The sequence below is a fragment of the Schistocerca serialis genome, chromosome 4, assembly GCF_023864345.2.
Source record: "Schistocerca serialis cubense isolate TAMUIC-IGC-003099 chromosome 4, iqSchSeri2.2, whole genome shotgun sequence".
NCBI classification, from domain to species: Eukaryota; Metazoa; Arthropoda; class Insecta; order Orthoptera; family Acrididae; genus Schistocerca; species Schistocerca serialis.
The window spans coordinates 409,809,218-409,826,730 of NC_064641.1; the positions used below are offsets into that span (position 1 = coordinate 409,809,218).

The 17,513-nt window shown below is 41.6% G+C and overlaps 1 protein-coding gene across 1 annotated transcript in view; it reads left to right on the top strand.

Moving 5' to 3' along the window:
- The window catches only part of LOC126474497 (zinc carboxypeptidase-like), a 56,867-nt gene that overhangs the window by 14,640 nt on the left and 24,714 nt on the right, over window positions 1-17,513 (top strand). Inside the window, exons 4-5 of the mRNA XM_050101967.1 lie at window positions 7,119-7,263; window positions 10,532-10,692. Of these exons, the coding sequence (XP_049957924.1) occupies window positions 7,119-7,263; window positions 10,532-10,692 (306 nt within the window). The remainder of the gene's footprint in view (window positions 1-7,118; window positions 7,264-10,531; window positions 10,693-17,513) is intronic.

Below are 17,513 nucleotides of genomic sequence, written 5' to 3' on the forward strand. Positions count from 1 at the left end.
TATGTTTAATCTCATCTGTTTTTACGGCATTCTCTTATAGAACTGTTTGCGACAAGGAGAAGTTTCCATCTGTAAGCAGTTGACGTTTTGGTGTCTTTAAGAAGGCCAATTGAAACCTAGCATTAAAAGGAGAGACTTAGTTCTAGGTCCCAGGGGTTTTTCTCTGTCTGAGCTACTTACATGAACTGCCTAAATGGGATATTTATTAATCCATCCAGTGGAAAGTACCTTTAATTTGTAACACAGAATAGCTTCTGGCAATGGAAGAAATTGGACATTAAATTAGTGGTCCTCAACCACACTATACGTGAAGTTACAGCGGAGCGCGATGATGGCGAGCGCCGCCCTCCATTAGTATAGGGAATACTTTACATCCATGCTCTTAAAACTGACAACGCTGGTCATTACCCACCACAGGAACTGGACAGGTGTATCTGTAAGCGATATTTCCATCAACGCAAAAAAGTCAGAGATAGCTTTCCTACCACTATAAGGAATGTTGGAGTGTTGCCGCTTTGTTCACAACGTCTCACTACGTTTTGCTGTAGAAATTACAAATTTGATGTGTTACCAAATATTATAGTCTGTGCATTAACGGCCATGTCGAAATACGGTTTGGAACAACTGTAGGTATCATAGCTGGGCAAAGTAATTCAGAATCGTACACTCTCCCACAGCTCTTGCTAAGTAGGGCACCAGCCCACTGACTGATCTGTCTGCCTAAATGCGTTTTTTTTTAAATAATGAAACTCTCATTATTCGTAGTAAAGGATTAATCGCAAGCCTGAAGAGACATTTGATAGTGATTGAATGATGAGTGTCTACTAGTACTTTCGTGGTTGTGGTGCTCTGGCGAGTAGAGCACCAACTACAACCCCAGTCCCAGGTAGGCGTGGGGAATATTCTTGGTACCAGCCCTCTAAGCCATCCCTGATCCACTCAGCCAGCTGTCAAATGAGTACCGGTGACCTTTCGTGAGTATAAACGGCAGCCGGCTAGATGGGCCCGGGTAACACAGAGGAAATTTACAGAGCAGTAGATTGTTTAATAACTTCACTTGAGTGCTCACAGTCTTTGCCAATACTGACCAGAGAGCTCCTGCTCTGAGGAAAAACAGCCAATTTCCAGAGTGACTATAAGGAGACCGCTTCGCTATAGGCTTTTACGAGCAACGACTTCACTGCAGGATTTGAAAGAGTACACCTCACTTCAGCTTTTGCAGACTTAAGACTTCAGGTTAGGACTCGAGCTTGATGCCTCTAGAAGAATGTCTATACTTAAGCATTATTACAAAGAGAGGGCTGAAGTCACATTCTCAAGCAATTGCTGCTGCCGGGTACCTCATTTGCGCTCCGCTTGTTTGGGAAGATGGGGCATCGTTGCACTCGCCCATGCCACCCAGACAAGAAGTTAATTCACTGCCTTCAGCAGGCGAGTACGTGAGTTTAAAGACATGCGTCTAGTTTGTTGCTCTCACAGCGCGTTTTGGCGATCTTACGGCGTTCTTTTCAGGTGCTTAGAGTAAAATAGAGGCAGATGATCAATATCAAACCCTAATATACAAAAAGCCGGAAATTTACTCATACTGATTGATATATTCATATTAAAACAAAACAAGACTTCGTTCAGAAAGTAGACCAAATTGTAGACTAAGTACCAACTCTTTATATATTTTTTAAAACTATGTAATGCTTGTTCATTTTGCCGGTATATAAGGCTTAGATGGCCAGACATGCAAGGAACAGATGGCCAACTGACAAAACACTTTAAAACAGAAGTCGCATTAAATGTGTGTCCAACAAAATTAAAACGTCTTTATTGAACTACTTGTTACAGATAAGTTTGTAGAGAAAATTGTAGGAAATCACACAGTTTTAAATGTGACTGATATTTTTTTCCTGCCGCATCCATGCCATACATCAGTATGTCATGTGCAGGATTCGTGTAGCCAACGCTTGTACCTCACACACTGAATCCAACAGCACTGTTCTTTTGTTTCTTGTAATCCTCCCCACAACCAAAGCGCTCTTCATAGTAAAAGCCATCACGCGAGTCTCCCCTGTACGGAAATTCCTCTGATGAGCCTGAACTGTCTGAAGTCACTTTAGCCTCTGTCTTAATGAAAGCCAACTATCACTTGCAAAATCGTAATCTGGAGCTGCATCTGGATTAAAGGGGTAAATTCCCATTGCTCTGAACTCAGACATGGCGTTCGCTGGCGTTTCTGCTTTCCTCCAACACTCATGAAGAAGCTCGCAAAATTGTCATCTGTCTAGCTTCCGATCTGGATGATTCCTTTGCCATTTTGCTGCGACACTGTAAAAATAGTTCAGAATTAGTACAACATTTCCACAGGGCTTACGAGGCAAAAAATGATTCTCTAGCGTTTCACATAGGCAAATTTCCTTGATACCACCATTTAACTACCCACTTTTTTCCTAGTTAACTCCGTTCATGACAACGTAAGGAGGAAGAAACATCCCTTCGGAATTGCAGCACGTCAGCACGGTAATATTTCCTCCCTTTTCAGACAATGTAACGACAGGTACTGTCTTTGATTGTCTTTCCCCTTTAACAGCGACTGGTAGGTTGTTTAACTCAAGTCCCGCCTCACCCGTATTAAATATACAACCTGGTTTTGTGAGAAAACCGTTCTCTTCTATTAGGCTGGAAAGTAAAACGAGATATTCCTTGGTTTCGTACAAAGTATTCCCTGGACTCTGACATGAGATACATCTTCAGATTTCCGCACAGATAGTGCAGGATGTCTAGAAAAGAAATGCTTCAACAATCGTTACCTGTCTTTTACTTTTCAACGCTAAATCTACGTTTTAAGTGAAGCTAAATCCCAAAATTACTAGCCAAACTCCGTGCGCTGTACTTTGTGACAGGAAACCCGTAGGCTTGGATTTTTTTATATGGCAAAGCCCAACAGGTATCTAGACCCATTGCAGCTTTTGAATAATAACCAGGTTTTGTTATTCGTTCCAGGGTTCCTTGGAAGCTTCTGTGATTGAATAACCATAATTTTTTTTTACTTTATTAATAGAAATTTGAATGTCTTCTTCTCTACATCAGCCTAAGTGGAACTAATACATGATTATTGTGTAGTTTATTTTATGCATATGAAAATACAGCTGGATGAATTAGAATTCAACAACAGCTGGAAAAAATACTTCTTCTTCTCGTCTTCTACACGAACGAGTTGGTAGCAATTGCTAGTAGACGGAAAAGAAAAAAGTTTGAAACAATTGTCCAATACGCAGGAATGCTCATTACAATTTAGTTCAAGTCATAAAAAAATGTGGAAACAACTGTGAGCGATTTGGAAAATATACAAGATCCTTCTACGGTAAACCTTGATAGCAGATTTGCAGCAAGCTTGCTCCTTCCAGCTATATACATTTTAGCTTTTTAACCTACATCAACTTTTGACACACGACGCTGGACGAAACAAAGTCTACAAAGTCTACTGTCTCCAAAAACGTCTTCCGGTGAAGGACTCCACAAATTACAAACAGTGAATGAGGTTTAATCACGAACTAGAATTCTAGGCAATGCTGTAACTTTCGACACTTTTTTTGGTGACATCAATCTTCTGGCTGGTTTGATACTGACTGCCAGCTATGAATTCCTCTCCTGTGCCAACCTCTTCATCTCAGAGTAGCAATTGCAACCTACATCCACAACTATCTGCTGAACGAATTTCAATCTCTGTCTTCCTCTATAGTTTATGCCCTCCTTCTAGTACCATGGAAGTCATTCACTGATTTCTTAAGATATGTACCATCATCCTGTCCCTTCTCCTTTCCAGTGTTTGCCACATATTCCTTCCCCTTCCGTTTCTGCGCAGAACCTCCTCATTCCTTACCTTATAAGTCCACCTAATTTTCAACATTCGTCTGTAGCACCATATCGCAAATTCTTCAATTCTCTCCTGCTCCAGTTTTCCCGCAGTCCATGTTTCACTACCATACAATGCTGTGCTCCAAACGTATATTCTCAGACATTTCTTCCTCAAATTAAGGCCTAGTTCGATACTAGTAGACATCTCTTGGCCAGGAATGCCCTTTTCGCCGGTGTTAGTTTGCTTTTCATATCCTCCTTGCCGTCTGTCATTGGTTATTTTGCTGCCTAGGTGGCAGAAATCCCTAACTTCATCTACTTCGTGACCCTCAATTCTGATGCTAAGTTTCGCGCTGTTCTCATTTCTCCTACTTCTCATTACTTTTTCCTTTCCTCGATTTACTCTCAGTCCATAGACTGTTCATCCAGTTCAGCATATCATGTAATTCTTCTTTATTTTCACTCAGGATAGCAATGTCATCAGCGAATCGTATCATTGAAACCCATTCACCTTGAATTTTAATTCCACTCCTGAACGTTCCTTTTACTTCCATCATTGCTTCTTCGATGTACAGATTGAACAGCAAGGCCGAAAGACTACATCCTTCTCTCGCACCCTTCTCAATCCGAGAACTACGTTCTTGGTCGCCCACTCTTATTATTCCCTATTCACTCTTGGACATACTGTATATTACCCCCTATAGCGTACCCCTAGTTTTCTCAGAATTTTGAACGTCTTACACAGTTTTCGTTGTCGAACGTTTTTTCCAGGTCGACAAATACTATGAATGTGTCTTGATTTTTCTTAGTCTTGCTTCCATTATCATCCGCAACGTCAAAATTGAATCTCTGGTGCCTTTATGTTTCCTAATGCCAAACTGATCGTCATATAACACATCCTCAGCTTTCTTTTCCGTTCTTGTATATATTACTCTTGTCAGTAACGTCGATGCATGAGCTGTTAAGTTGTTTATGGGATAATTCTCGCACCTGTGAGCTCTTGCAATCTTCGGAATTGTGTGGATGATATTTTTGGTATGTCACCAAACTCATACATTCTACACACAAACGTGAATATTCGTTTTGTTGCCACTTCCCGCAATGACTTTAGAAATTCTGATGGAATGTTATCTGTCCCTTCTGCCTTTTTTTTCTAGCTTCTCTGCCACGTTCAAGATTCTGAAATTCCACGCTCCGACTCGTAGGACATTATCCTTCCGTTGGTTATTCAATCTTTTTCTCATGATCAGTTCCCCCTCGGCAGTCCCCTCTCGGAGATCGGAGTGGGGACACTTCACCGGAATATTTTGCCAGAGGAGAGATCATCATGACATTTTTTCAATTACACGTCACATGTCCTGTAGATGCACGTCGTGTGTCTTTAATGCAGTGGTTTACATTGCCTTCTGCATCCTCATGCCGTTGATCGCTGCTGATTCTTCCGCCTTTAGGGGTAGTAACCCCCCCCCAAGAACAAGATAGTGCCCTGAGCCTCTGTCTGCTCCTCCGCCCCCTTTGATAAGACCGTTGGCAGAATGAGGATGACTTTTTATGCAGGAAGTCTTCGCCGACCGCAAATGCTGATTATTATTCAAAGATTAAGCGGTGGCGGATTTAGAGCCCGGTATAAAGGGAGGTTTTGATTAGTAATCAAAGACGCTACCCACAGACCACGGGTGCATCGTCTAGTGCTTTGACACTAAGAAAACGAAATGGTATGGACGTTAACGTTGATCGACGAGGAGGAAGGAGGTAAATAAAACAACGCCAGATGAAATAGCTCATGATGTTGGATTATCGATTCAAGAAGAAGTTCGTCGATAAGTGTTTGAATGCACAAACCAATTTATACGAGAACTGTCACAACGATACAGAGCCATGAAGGAAAACACTAAAATTTTTCCAAATTGTTGAAGCAAAATCTATGGTCAACGCTTCATACGACGATGCGGCTGTAGCATTGGAGTACCTGGCAGAAATTTACGATGAGTTTGATAAGAAGTAGGTTCTGCAAGAATTAAAAGTTATGGTAGGTATCTACGTGCGGACAAGACTAGAGTGGCCGTTGCTGCGAGATGGATTTTAGTTTATAATGGAAGCTCAGTGAATCATTTCCACATACACCACCTATAATCCAATACTATTTTACCATTCGTGTCTCTGTCACATTATGCGAGAGAAATTTTTCTAAATTGAAACTAATAATTATCTTCACATTACGAAGAATCAAGAACAACTAGTCAGTCTGTCCATTTTTCCAACAGAAAAAAAACTTTCAAATGGAAGATTTCAACGGCGTTATTGAGAATTTCAGCAAAACATTTACCACACTAATACCAATAATAACTACTATCTCGTACTATGATTGCGAAAATAATTCATACTATTATCGTATAAACTTTCTTTCCAGACGTATCAAATATAAATGTAATTTTCTTATTCTATTCTTTATTAATTCTTTACAGTGTACCTGATGGTTGCTGTGTTAAATGACGATCCGTATTCTAAGATTCTCACCTATGTCTCTATGAATGTTTATTGGTACTATTAGAGGGTAGAGCGCCAACAATATAAATACTTATTTAATTTGTCAGCCATTATAGCTACAAATATGTCAGTTTCTAAAACAACCAAGGGCTTCATTTAGTTTGTCACTAGTCTGGAGTGTAATGTTTTTTGGAAGTTAAACGTGAACAATCAATGGTAGAAACTAGAAGTTCGCAGAAGCATTTGAAATTTGGCGTTACAGTAGAATGCTGAAGACGAGAAGGTCGAGTAACTAATGAAGAGGTACTTAACCTCATTGGAAAGAAAAAATTTATGGTACAACTTGTCTTAAAGAAGGGAACGATTGATGGAACAATATCTTGTGGCCTCAAGGAATAGTCAGTCTGCTTACAGAGGGAAGTGTGTGGCGTAAAAGATGGTAGAGCGAGATCGAGGCTGTAGAATATTTATGATCATATGGAAATTTTGGAAATTTGTAGGAAAGGTCTACGGGACCAAACTGCTTAGGTCATCAGTCCCTAGGCTTACACACTACTTGATCTACCTTAAACTAACTTACGCTAAGGACAACACACACACCCATGCCCAAGGGAGGACTCGAACCTCCGACGGGGCGAGCCCCGCGAACCGTGAAAAAGCGCCCAAGACCGCACGGCTACCCTGCGCGGCTATGATCAGATTCCCACAAGTCACCAATGTAGCTCACGCACCTTTTGTTTCCAGTTATGTGCAACAATACGTGATGCTTCTGTACTTGTTCGCAGATTTACGCCTGGCTGGACACTCTGGTGGAAACATACCCAGGTACAGTGACGACAGTCGTGGGTGGAAGCACATACGAAGGTCGCGAAATTAAAGGTGTGAAGATCTCTTTTGGGGACGGTAACCCAGTAGCAGTCATTGAGGGAGGTGAGTAAAGCGTCCTGAACCTTATAATGAGTAACTTAATATACAGGGTGTCCAGAAAAGGGCTCCCTGATTTCAAAATAAAATATCTCGAAAAAGATCGATAGAGGAATGCAGTAAACGGTATGTTTATTGTGAAAGCTGTAAGAAGTTTATACAGCAGTTTGAAATAATAGTTACAAAAACTGCTAACAGATGGCGCTGTACGCTGTACAGCTCATATCAGCATACATGAGTGAAAGAATCGTATGAAAACAATCTTTGCAAACAATCACATCACAATGTTTTCAAAATGTTCACCATTGGCACTACAGAGGTGGCGCAAACGAAGAATGAAATTCGCCATCACATTTCGTAGTGTCTCAACCGAAATGGATTCACACGCCATAGAGATCGCCGATTCAAGCTCGACCAGCGTGGCGGGATGCTTCGGGTAGACCATGTCTTTCACTGTGCCCCACAAAAAAAAGTCACAGGGAGTCAAATCCGGCGAATATGGAGGCCAATCCATGCCTGCACCAGTAAATTTGGGATATTCCAAAGCAATGACTCGATTCCCGAAGTACTCCTAAAGAAAGCGAAACACTTGTTCGGTCCGATGTGGTCGGGCTCCATCTTGCATAAACCATTCAGTAACTGGTCGATCCTCTAACGCTTGCTGTGTGGCGACAAATTGTTCCAAAATTGCAACGTAACGTGCACCAGTGACCGTTTCTCGAATGAAAAAAGGGCCAGTAATGCCTCTGCTGCGTACTGCAGCCCACACAGTAATTTTAGGAGAATACAGGGGTTTCGCTTAACACCAATATGGCTTTTCGGTACCCAAAAATCGCCAGTTATGCCTATTCACGTATCCATTCAGGTGGAAGTGTGCTTCATCTGTAAACCAGATGCAGCCAACATCAAATCCTTCAGTATCAATCATTGTGAGCATCTGATTAGTAAAGGCAACACTTTGTTGCACAGCTCGTACGGGTATGGCATGGTGCGTTTGAACTTTGAATGGAAACATGTGTAGGCTCTTACTCAGTATTTTCTGCGTGCTGGAACGCTTCAAACCAGTCTCAGATGCAATTCTACGGACGGATGACATTGGATTTCGCTGAATAATTCCAGAAACTGTGGCGATATTTTCAGGCGTAACTGCGGTTTGCTTGCGGCCAACATGCCCCACTAGATCATCAGTTACGCTGACTGTTCGTTGAAATTTTGCGAAGAGCGTACGAATGGTTTTCGCATCGGGTCCTTTTGGAACATTAAATCGTGCTTGAAAACTTCGCCTTGTTGCCGTAGGACTCTCTTCTAACCTGTGACACCAGAAAAACACGTTGTTCAATGGAGTACATGGTTTTAATCTCTTCCTTCGGTACGCTAACCTCCTTTCACGTTTCAATAGTGGAACTGATCGGTCTGGGCTTCGGATCACTATTTATATTTTTGGCATTACGTATGGCGATTACAGCGCCATCTGTTAGCAGCTTTTGTAACTATTATTTCATACTGCTGTATAAACTTCTTACAGCTTTCACAATAAACATACCGTTTACTGAATTCCTCTATCGATCTTTGTTTTCGAGATATTTAATTTTGAAATCAGGGAGTCCTTTTCTGGACACCCTGTACAGTCACACTTACACAGTACAAGATTTTTAACGATTGGTTTGGGATGTGAAGCGTTCGTTTACAAGTGAGATGAGCAGTGAAGTCTCCACTTCGCGATGGTCTTGGAGCGTCGTAGTGGTTTTTGGATCCAAAGAGGTTGCCGAAGACGGATATGCCAGGGCGAGTAATTCGAAAATTAATTTTACTGTTGTAGCAGCAGACATACATTTAACAGACTGAAGCTGTCGTATGTAATAACGAAATGCCTTTGAGTATGCACAACCGTAACATTGTGGTTTCGTGTTGGGTGTTTTCAGTGACAGATCCAGAATGTACATACACACTTTTTATGCTGCTGGTGATCAGAAACGGTTGTCAATGGGAAAAGAAAATATTACAGTTAATTTGCGTCTGTCAGTTGAATTAAATTTCTACCTGTAGAGAAATGAATTAGTAGTTCCATCAGGCTTTCTATCACACGATCTATGATGTGAATGTACTTCGAACATCTCCTCCTTGTACCTGAAGAAGGGACCTTGTGGTTCCTCAACTGAAAGGCCATAAATACAGCTGAGTGTATAAATAACCATAGCTACGAGAATGTAGAGTACTTTCTTTCCACTTTGAAGTCAGAGTTCACAATCCCGTAGACGTCGATCTCACTGAATCATGAATACAAGTTGACTGACTTTAGTCGATTTCCTTAAACCAGCTAGCGTGGAAAACCGAATAAAGAGGTTACTGCTAACAGATCTAATTGTCAGTGACGTGAGGTAGTACATTCGTTTTCATAAAAATAGCAGACAGGAAACATGTGATTGCGTTCAATCCTTATACAATACACTATGTAAATTATGTATGACATTGGTTCCAGCATACAAAGTAATAAAATAGAGAAAATAACACAAGAAACGTTCAGTGAAACCTCAGTTCTTCAGAACTTACATTACTCACTGATGCTGTGCCACTTTCATGGGCCCCATTACGTTCTGCTTTTTTACTCCAGCAGCATGCGATTGTTCAGAAAAGTTTTTGTTGTTGTTGAGTGAACTTAGTAAATGCATTTTCGTAGAATGCTGACCATTTAAATCTGAAGACGAAGCACAATTCCTGTAGACAAAAGTGCTAAGTGTGAAATAGGCTCTTGATTCTGTTTAGAACTTTAAGAAGCCTTTCTGATTTTTATAAGAATTTCATTTGAAGATGTAGGAAAGTTAGCTCTTTGTAATCCGAGCCTGGTGGTATATAAGAGAGACACAAAATCCAAAACATAGAAGAATGAATTCTTCGTTCCAGGTTTGCATTTGCATGTTGCAGAAATTTTTGTTTGCGGTGATCAGAAAGCCAACTCATATTAAAATGAGAAAATATTGAATGTAATGAGTAGGCTAATACTCTGTGACGATACACAAGATTTTTCCTGAATTGGAGGTACAACGATCCCGAAAGCGCTAAACGTAGTTGTATCATTACTGTGCTAAGTTATAATCTCACTCTTGCAGGTGAGTCGATTTACCTTATCAGTACTGTACTGCTGCATGCAGCTGCATTTCACCGTGTAGGTGGACTTTCACGTCAAGCAACTGCGAAAAGTGAGCGCCTCTACAGCAGCTCCCTGCATCTAAATTTACCTACATCGCTTCATAAGAACGTTAATTGCTTTTGGCAGGCATGCATGCTTTGGAGTGGGCCACCGTAGCCTGTATGTCGTGGTTCATCAATGAGATCCTCACCACCGACAACTCGACAGTCAGGGACGTCATCGAACAGCTCGACTTCTATATCTTCCCCACCACAAACCCCGACGGGTATCACTACACTTGGACTACAGTAAGTAACTCGTGAATTTTATGACGTTTCACGCACTAAATACACAATATTCAAATTACATACTGTTAAATGAAATACGATGTCCATAATCTATTTTTGATATTTAAATGTAAAATAAATCTCACCAGTCTCGTTGATGAGTGAATTAGAAGCACCTAGGTAGTAGGTTGCATTCGCCCGGTTGGCGGTGGCGAGGTGTAGGCACACACAAAAGCATTGGTAGGTCACCCTGGTCCATAATCACTCAGCCAGTTTCCTCAAGCCACTGAAATTTGTAAAAAGTGGGTCAAAGACGAACACATTTTGCTCAGTGGTGTCATAAATGTGTTCAATAGGATTGATATGACTTCAGGAACCACACAAGCACCCCCATGTCAATGAATTGTTCCTTTAAATGTTTCGACACACATTTGGGAGCAGTGAGATGGTGCATTGTCTTGCTGAATGCGCATGGTGCCTACGGGCTTTACAGGCAAGCAAATGTAATCACTTCCCGGGCAACAGAAACCTGTATCACCCGCTGGTGGAAAGTGATGACAGACTTATGAAGGACCCCATTTAACCTTACGTACACACTAAAACTAAACTCCGCCCGAATAAGCCTCGGCAGGTCCAGTGGTACTGACCGACGGCCGCGTTATCCTCGGCCTATGGACGTCAGTGGATGCGGATATGTGGGGGCATGTGGTCAGCACACCACTCTTCCAGCCGTTGTCAGTTTTGGTGACCGGAGCCGCTACTTCTCAGTCAAGTAGCGCCTCAATTGGCCTCGCAAGGGCTAAGTGCACCGAGCTTGCCAACAGCGCTCGGCATACCGGACGGTCGCCCATCCAAGTGCTAGTAAAGCTTAATATACAAGGGAAATGTTTGCAGCATTGCATGTATCAAAGTCAGTAATAAACAAATGCCGAATTCAGATACAACTTTTTTTGCGTTTACTGCTGCACAGTGCAACTCGATAGTAATTGTTCCAGTGAAAGTATACTTCTAGCATCGCTCTCAGACGTTGTTCCTTTGTTGAGTCGCATGCGACAGCACACCATACCAATATGTTCCAAAACACCACGCATAAAAACGGGATTTTTCCGAGACTCATATTTAGCGCTTAGTTGTGATAGAAAGGGAGGGTAAAATATTTTGGATAGCCCTCGGGCTAGGGACAATTTCTATACCCAACAGAAGGATCGTCTTACTGTAACTATGCTATAAAACAGGGTCAGTTGCTATAGAACAGGGTCAGTTTTTGAATATTACACACTTCCTCCAGCTTAGGAAAATGGAGCAAAACGAATGGTTCGTTTTACATTAGATGTTGATTATGCAGGGCCTAAAGGGACTTATCAAATGGTTCAAATGGCTCTGAGCACTATGCGACTTAACTTCTGAGGTCATCAGTCGCCTAGAACTTAGAACTAATTAAACCTAACTAACCTAAGGACATCACACACATCCATGCCCGAGGCAGGATTCGAACCTGCGACCGTAGCAGTCCCGCGGTTCCGGACTGAGCGCCTAGAACCGCTAGACCACCGCTGCCGGCAAAGGGACTTATCGAGCCACCATTTAGTCCATGGACGGTTCCTGAAAACACCCGAAAAAGACGTTTTTCACCTTTTTTTTTCTGTCAGCAGCTACTGCTCAGATTTTAATGGTATGGTCTGTATTATCTAGAGGTGCCATATTTCCGTTAGCGAAAAAACATAATTATTGAGATACAGCCGAAAAACAAGATTTTTTTGCTATCAAAACCGAATTTTTGAAGGCGCTAGGGAAAGCCGAATGAAGCACCCCATTTTTCAGTCTATCTTTTAAAAAGTAGCTTATTCGCATTGTGCTACGATAAGAGCATTTTTCTGCTGGTTGCGAAAGATACATGTTTTTACATTTGTAAAAGACTTCCGGCATAAGAAGTTACCCTCTTTCTGCCAAAGGCATTGTCAAAGAGGGCGAAGGAGCGGTCAGAGGTTCTTGCCCATTGGGTGGAAAACCTTCTCTGAAAGGCAGAATAATCAGCCATGATCAACCGCATGAGAATGCAAAAGGCAATGGAAAGCACCGGGTTAAAGATACATAATATGTATCCGTGGGACCTGTTGCCTGTAATCGAAAATGTGTCATGAAGATCTTTTCATTACCGAAAGAATCTCCGGAAGGATACTGCCAAGACGGAAGTGACCATTAGAGAAAGACTCAATACCGAATGAAAGGGTAACGTTCTACGAGTCGTAGCGCGGAACATCAGAAGTTTCAACGTGGTAGTGATGCTAGAAAACGTGTAATAGGAAATGCTAAGTCTCAATCTAGAAATAGTGGGGCCCAGTGAAATTACGTGAAAAGAAGGCAAGGATTTCTGGTCAGATGAGTATAGCATAACACGAAAAGCAGCATAAAATAGTATAACGGGAGTAAGATTCGCTATGAATAGAAAAATAGGGCAGAGAGTGGGTTGCTGCGAACAATTCAGTGACTGAGCTGTTCCCATTGATGTCGACAGCAAACCAACACCGACAACGAAAGTTCAGGTATACATACCGCAAGCAGAAGGTGAAGAGAAACGGAAAGTATTTTAGAATACTGAACGCATAATTCAGAACGTAAAGGTGAAACGGGAAGTCCACTGTAAAAAATTCGGAGGGGAGAGAGCAGATGGATGGAAGCAGCACACTGAAGGTCTGTTTCAGGGGGAGGACTAGTCTGATGACGTGATAGAAGTATAAATATGAGTCGAGTTAGAAGCGGTTGTGGAACCAGTGTGAAAATCGTAACCTAAAAGAGCTCTGGAGATGTTAACATCAAATAAAGTGGAAGGGATGGATAACATTCCATCATAATTTCTTAAATCACTGAAGGAAGTGACAACAAAACTATTATCCACGTTGGTGTGCATATTGTATGAGACTGGCGCACCAGACTTCCGGAAAAACATCGTCCACACAATTTCGAAAACTGCCAGAGCCGGCAATTTCGAGAATTGTGGCACAATCAGTTCAACAGCTGTTTCATCCAAATTGGTTAAAGGAATAATACACAGAAGAATGGAAATGAAAACTGAGGATCTGTTAGATGATGATCAGTTTGGCTTTAGGAGAGGTAAAGGAACCAGAGTAGCAGTTCTGGCGTTGCACTTGATAATAGAAGCGAGACTAAAGAAGAATCAAGAGACGTTCAGAGGTTCAGTCGAGCTCGAGAAATCGTTCGACATTTTCAAATGGGGCAACACGTTAGAAATTCTGAGAAAAGTAGGGGTAAGCTATAGGGGAAGACGGGTAACATACTATATGTACAAGAACCAAGAGGAAACAATGAGAGAGGAAGACCAAAACCGAAGTGTTCGGATGAAAAAGGGTCTAAGTCAGGGATGTAGGCTTTTGCCCCTTCTGTTTAAACAATATATCTAAGAAGCACTTAAAAGAAACGTTCAAAAGTGGAATTAAAACTAAAGGTGAAAGGACATCAATGATATGATTTGCTGATGATATTGCTATCCTGAGTGAATGCGAAGAAGAACTGTTGAATGGAATGGACAGGTTAAGAATACAGAATATAGATTGAGAGCAAATCGATGAAAGTCGAAAGCAATGATGAGTAGCAGAAATGAGAACACGAGAAATTTAACATCAGGACTGATGATCACGAAGTAGATGAAGCTAAGGAATTCTGCTACCTAGGCAGCAAAGTAACTCAGGACGGGCGGACATAAAAAGCAGATTAGCACTGGCATTTCTGACAACGTGCGCTTGGAACGCAGCAGTGTATGGTAGTGAAACATGGGCTTTGCGGAAACCGGAACAAAAGAGAGTAGAAATATTTGAGATGTGGTGATACAGAAGAATGTTCTAAATTAGGTGAACTGATAAGGTAGGAAATGAGGAGGTTCTCCGCGCAATCGGTGAAGAAAGGCATATGATAAAAACGCTGACAGGAAGAAGGGACAAGATGATAGGACATATGTTAAGACGTTACGGAATAAATTCCATAGTAGTAAAGGAAGCTGTAGAGAGTAAAAACTGTAGAGGAAGACAGGGATTTGATTGCATCCAGCAAATAATTGAGGACGTACGTTGCTAGTTCTGTTCTGAGATGGAATGATTGGCACAGGAGAGGAATTCCTGGCGGACCCCATCAAACCAGTAAGAAGACTGATGACTCAAAAAAGCATCTTTATGTCGCTCTAATCTCGTGATTTGGTGATAGCAAAGAATGAACGCTAATATTAATGCGCAGTTGTTCCAGGACCATGTTCAATACACGCAATTATCCTGTCAGTAACGTGAAATTCAACAAGTTTATACAAAACTTTTTTTTGCGGGGTTAAAAAGTGATGTAATATATTTATAAAATAGAGAAAAATCCTCATTAAGCAAATTAGTAATAATACTAACGGAAAATATGGTTTGACTATCGGCGCAGGTCGGACAGTGGACCATAATTACGAAGCAGCCTGAGAACAGTGCGCAATAATAAAAATATGTGCAAGTACTTCTCGCTAAATGACACCCCAATGACTGCAGTAATTTGAGGCAGACGCTCACACTATGAGAGAAGTTGAGAATGATAAATTATGTACAAGAAAAAAATTTCAAGGGATGGCTCCCAACTGATAACTATTAGTGAGCAATGGGATTCTCTTTACGATTAACTTTGAAATCAATTTTCCAATTAAGAACACGCAGTTAAACAAATGAGTAACAGTCAGGAATTCATCAACAAATTAAAACCAAAGGTGTCAGCTGGCTACCGTTAAAGACTATTTTCATCCATCCCAGATCAAGCACTACTCCACATTTCACATCGCGTTCGAATTCCAAACAATAGAAATATTTTTAACATCGACAAACAAAAATCTTAATAAAATATTATGTACAGTCTTAGCTATTTGATAAAAAGCTGTATGAGTACTGTATAGTCGGAGGAAGAGTGTCTCAACGGGCTCAGTTAAGACAAGGAAACCGAACCTCTCACCACGTGGACGCATGCTGCAGACAACTAGCGGTCTTCGCGAATTATCCGCAATGCATAGGGAGACATTGCCACAGAGGCACGTACGAGTAAAGCAGAATCAGTTTCAATAATGTAACTGCCGATAAACACTCCCTTGAAATCAAAATTGGTTCAAATGGCTCTGAGCACTATGGGACTTAACATCTGAGGTCATGAGTCCCCTAGCACTTAGAACTACTTAAACCTAACTAACCTAAGGACGTCACACACATCCAGGCCCGAGGCAGGATTCGAACCTGCGACTGTGGCGGTCGCGCTGTTCCAGACTGAAGCGCCTAGAACCGCTCGACCACACCGGCCGGCTTTCCCTTGAAAGTGGTTTGTCTGAAACACAGAGGCAAACACCCTACATTATAGAATAAGATGCTCACCAAAAAGTCCATACGCTTCTGCAGCTCCACCCAGCGTAGGAGTCAGAGACAAACGGCCGGGGTGAACCATGGTCGTCTTGCAATTCGAGCACCGTATTTCCCAACACACTAAGTTTGGCAATACAGACCTCCGCTGAAAATATGGCATGATTGGAGCAGGTGGTTGTAGCCTTCAAGATCCACGCAATCACCACTCATAACTGCTTGGTGGCTTTCCACTGATTGGCGGTGAGCAGCAACCAGAGCCGTACAACCTTTCCTTTCTACTCCACTGCAACTGTTAAAGCAGCTCAACCGGCCGCAACGAAGACACAAGAGTGCACGCGTATTGAACCACAACGGTCAAAGCAGGCCGCCTTTGGTTTCCACAAGTCTAGCAAGCTTTGTGGGACCCGTCGAGCTTGCTGCATCTGACAACAGATTGTGCTATCAATCCAGTATGACTAACCAGATAGACGTGTGAGTGGATAGTTTCACTGCAACCCTTTTTTTTCACAACGATGGGAGCAGTATAATTACCAAACCCAACGTAAAGGAGATTGAGGAGAAATTAAGAATTGGGGAATATATATCAGTAACGAAACAGAGCACAGGTCCAGAAGGGGAAAGGTTTCCGTGTTTTTATGAGGCACCTTGAAATACATCGGTAGGTGTCTCTCACTGCCAATCGTGTAAAATGTTACTTAACGCTTATTCGGGAACCTCTAATATATTACATGTTTATATTAGTTTTATGACTCTGTAATTATTTTGAAAGATGGCAAAGACTTAGTGACTGACAAGTAAGTGGGAACTGAGGCCATTTAGCGATATATAGGCTTTTCAGATCTAGGGCAAATATTGATTGAAATAGAGAGTAGTGTGGCTCAGTGGATAGTACGAACTATAGTCTGGTTGAATGCGATGAAGTGCGAAGAAATCTTAGTATAAAAGAAAAGCTTCTTCTTTCAGACATGTACTTTTTAGAGCAACATAATATGACAAACGAACTTCGTGTTTGCTAAAGTGCTTTGGGGGAATTTAGAATGAATTTAGCCGACCCGCTATGCACATTCTAGAAAAAGTAAACAAAATTGGTGTAATTGGGATCATATTTGGCTGAAACACATTAAAGTTACAGAAACAATACTTCCATATCCCTATTTCAGTTAGCGTTGCAGCACAATTGACATCTTCAGGCTGTCAGGTGAAAAGGATCTGGACTTTCAGGGATGGCTCTGCTTACTGTATTACAGGTGACCCCATGATGGTTCGAAGTGAGAATAGCCAGTACTAGTCGAAAGAGGGTGACGTTGTACAGAAACCGTTCATATCGAAATAAACAAATAAGCTGGAAATACGCCGAAAAGGAAAACAGGTCAAATAAAATCCTCCATTTTCTGGCCTACAATGCTCGAAAACGAATGTATTTTTCATTGAGTCTCGCCTTGTGATACGCGGGTGAAAAGG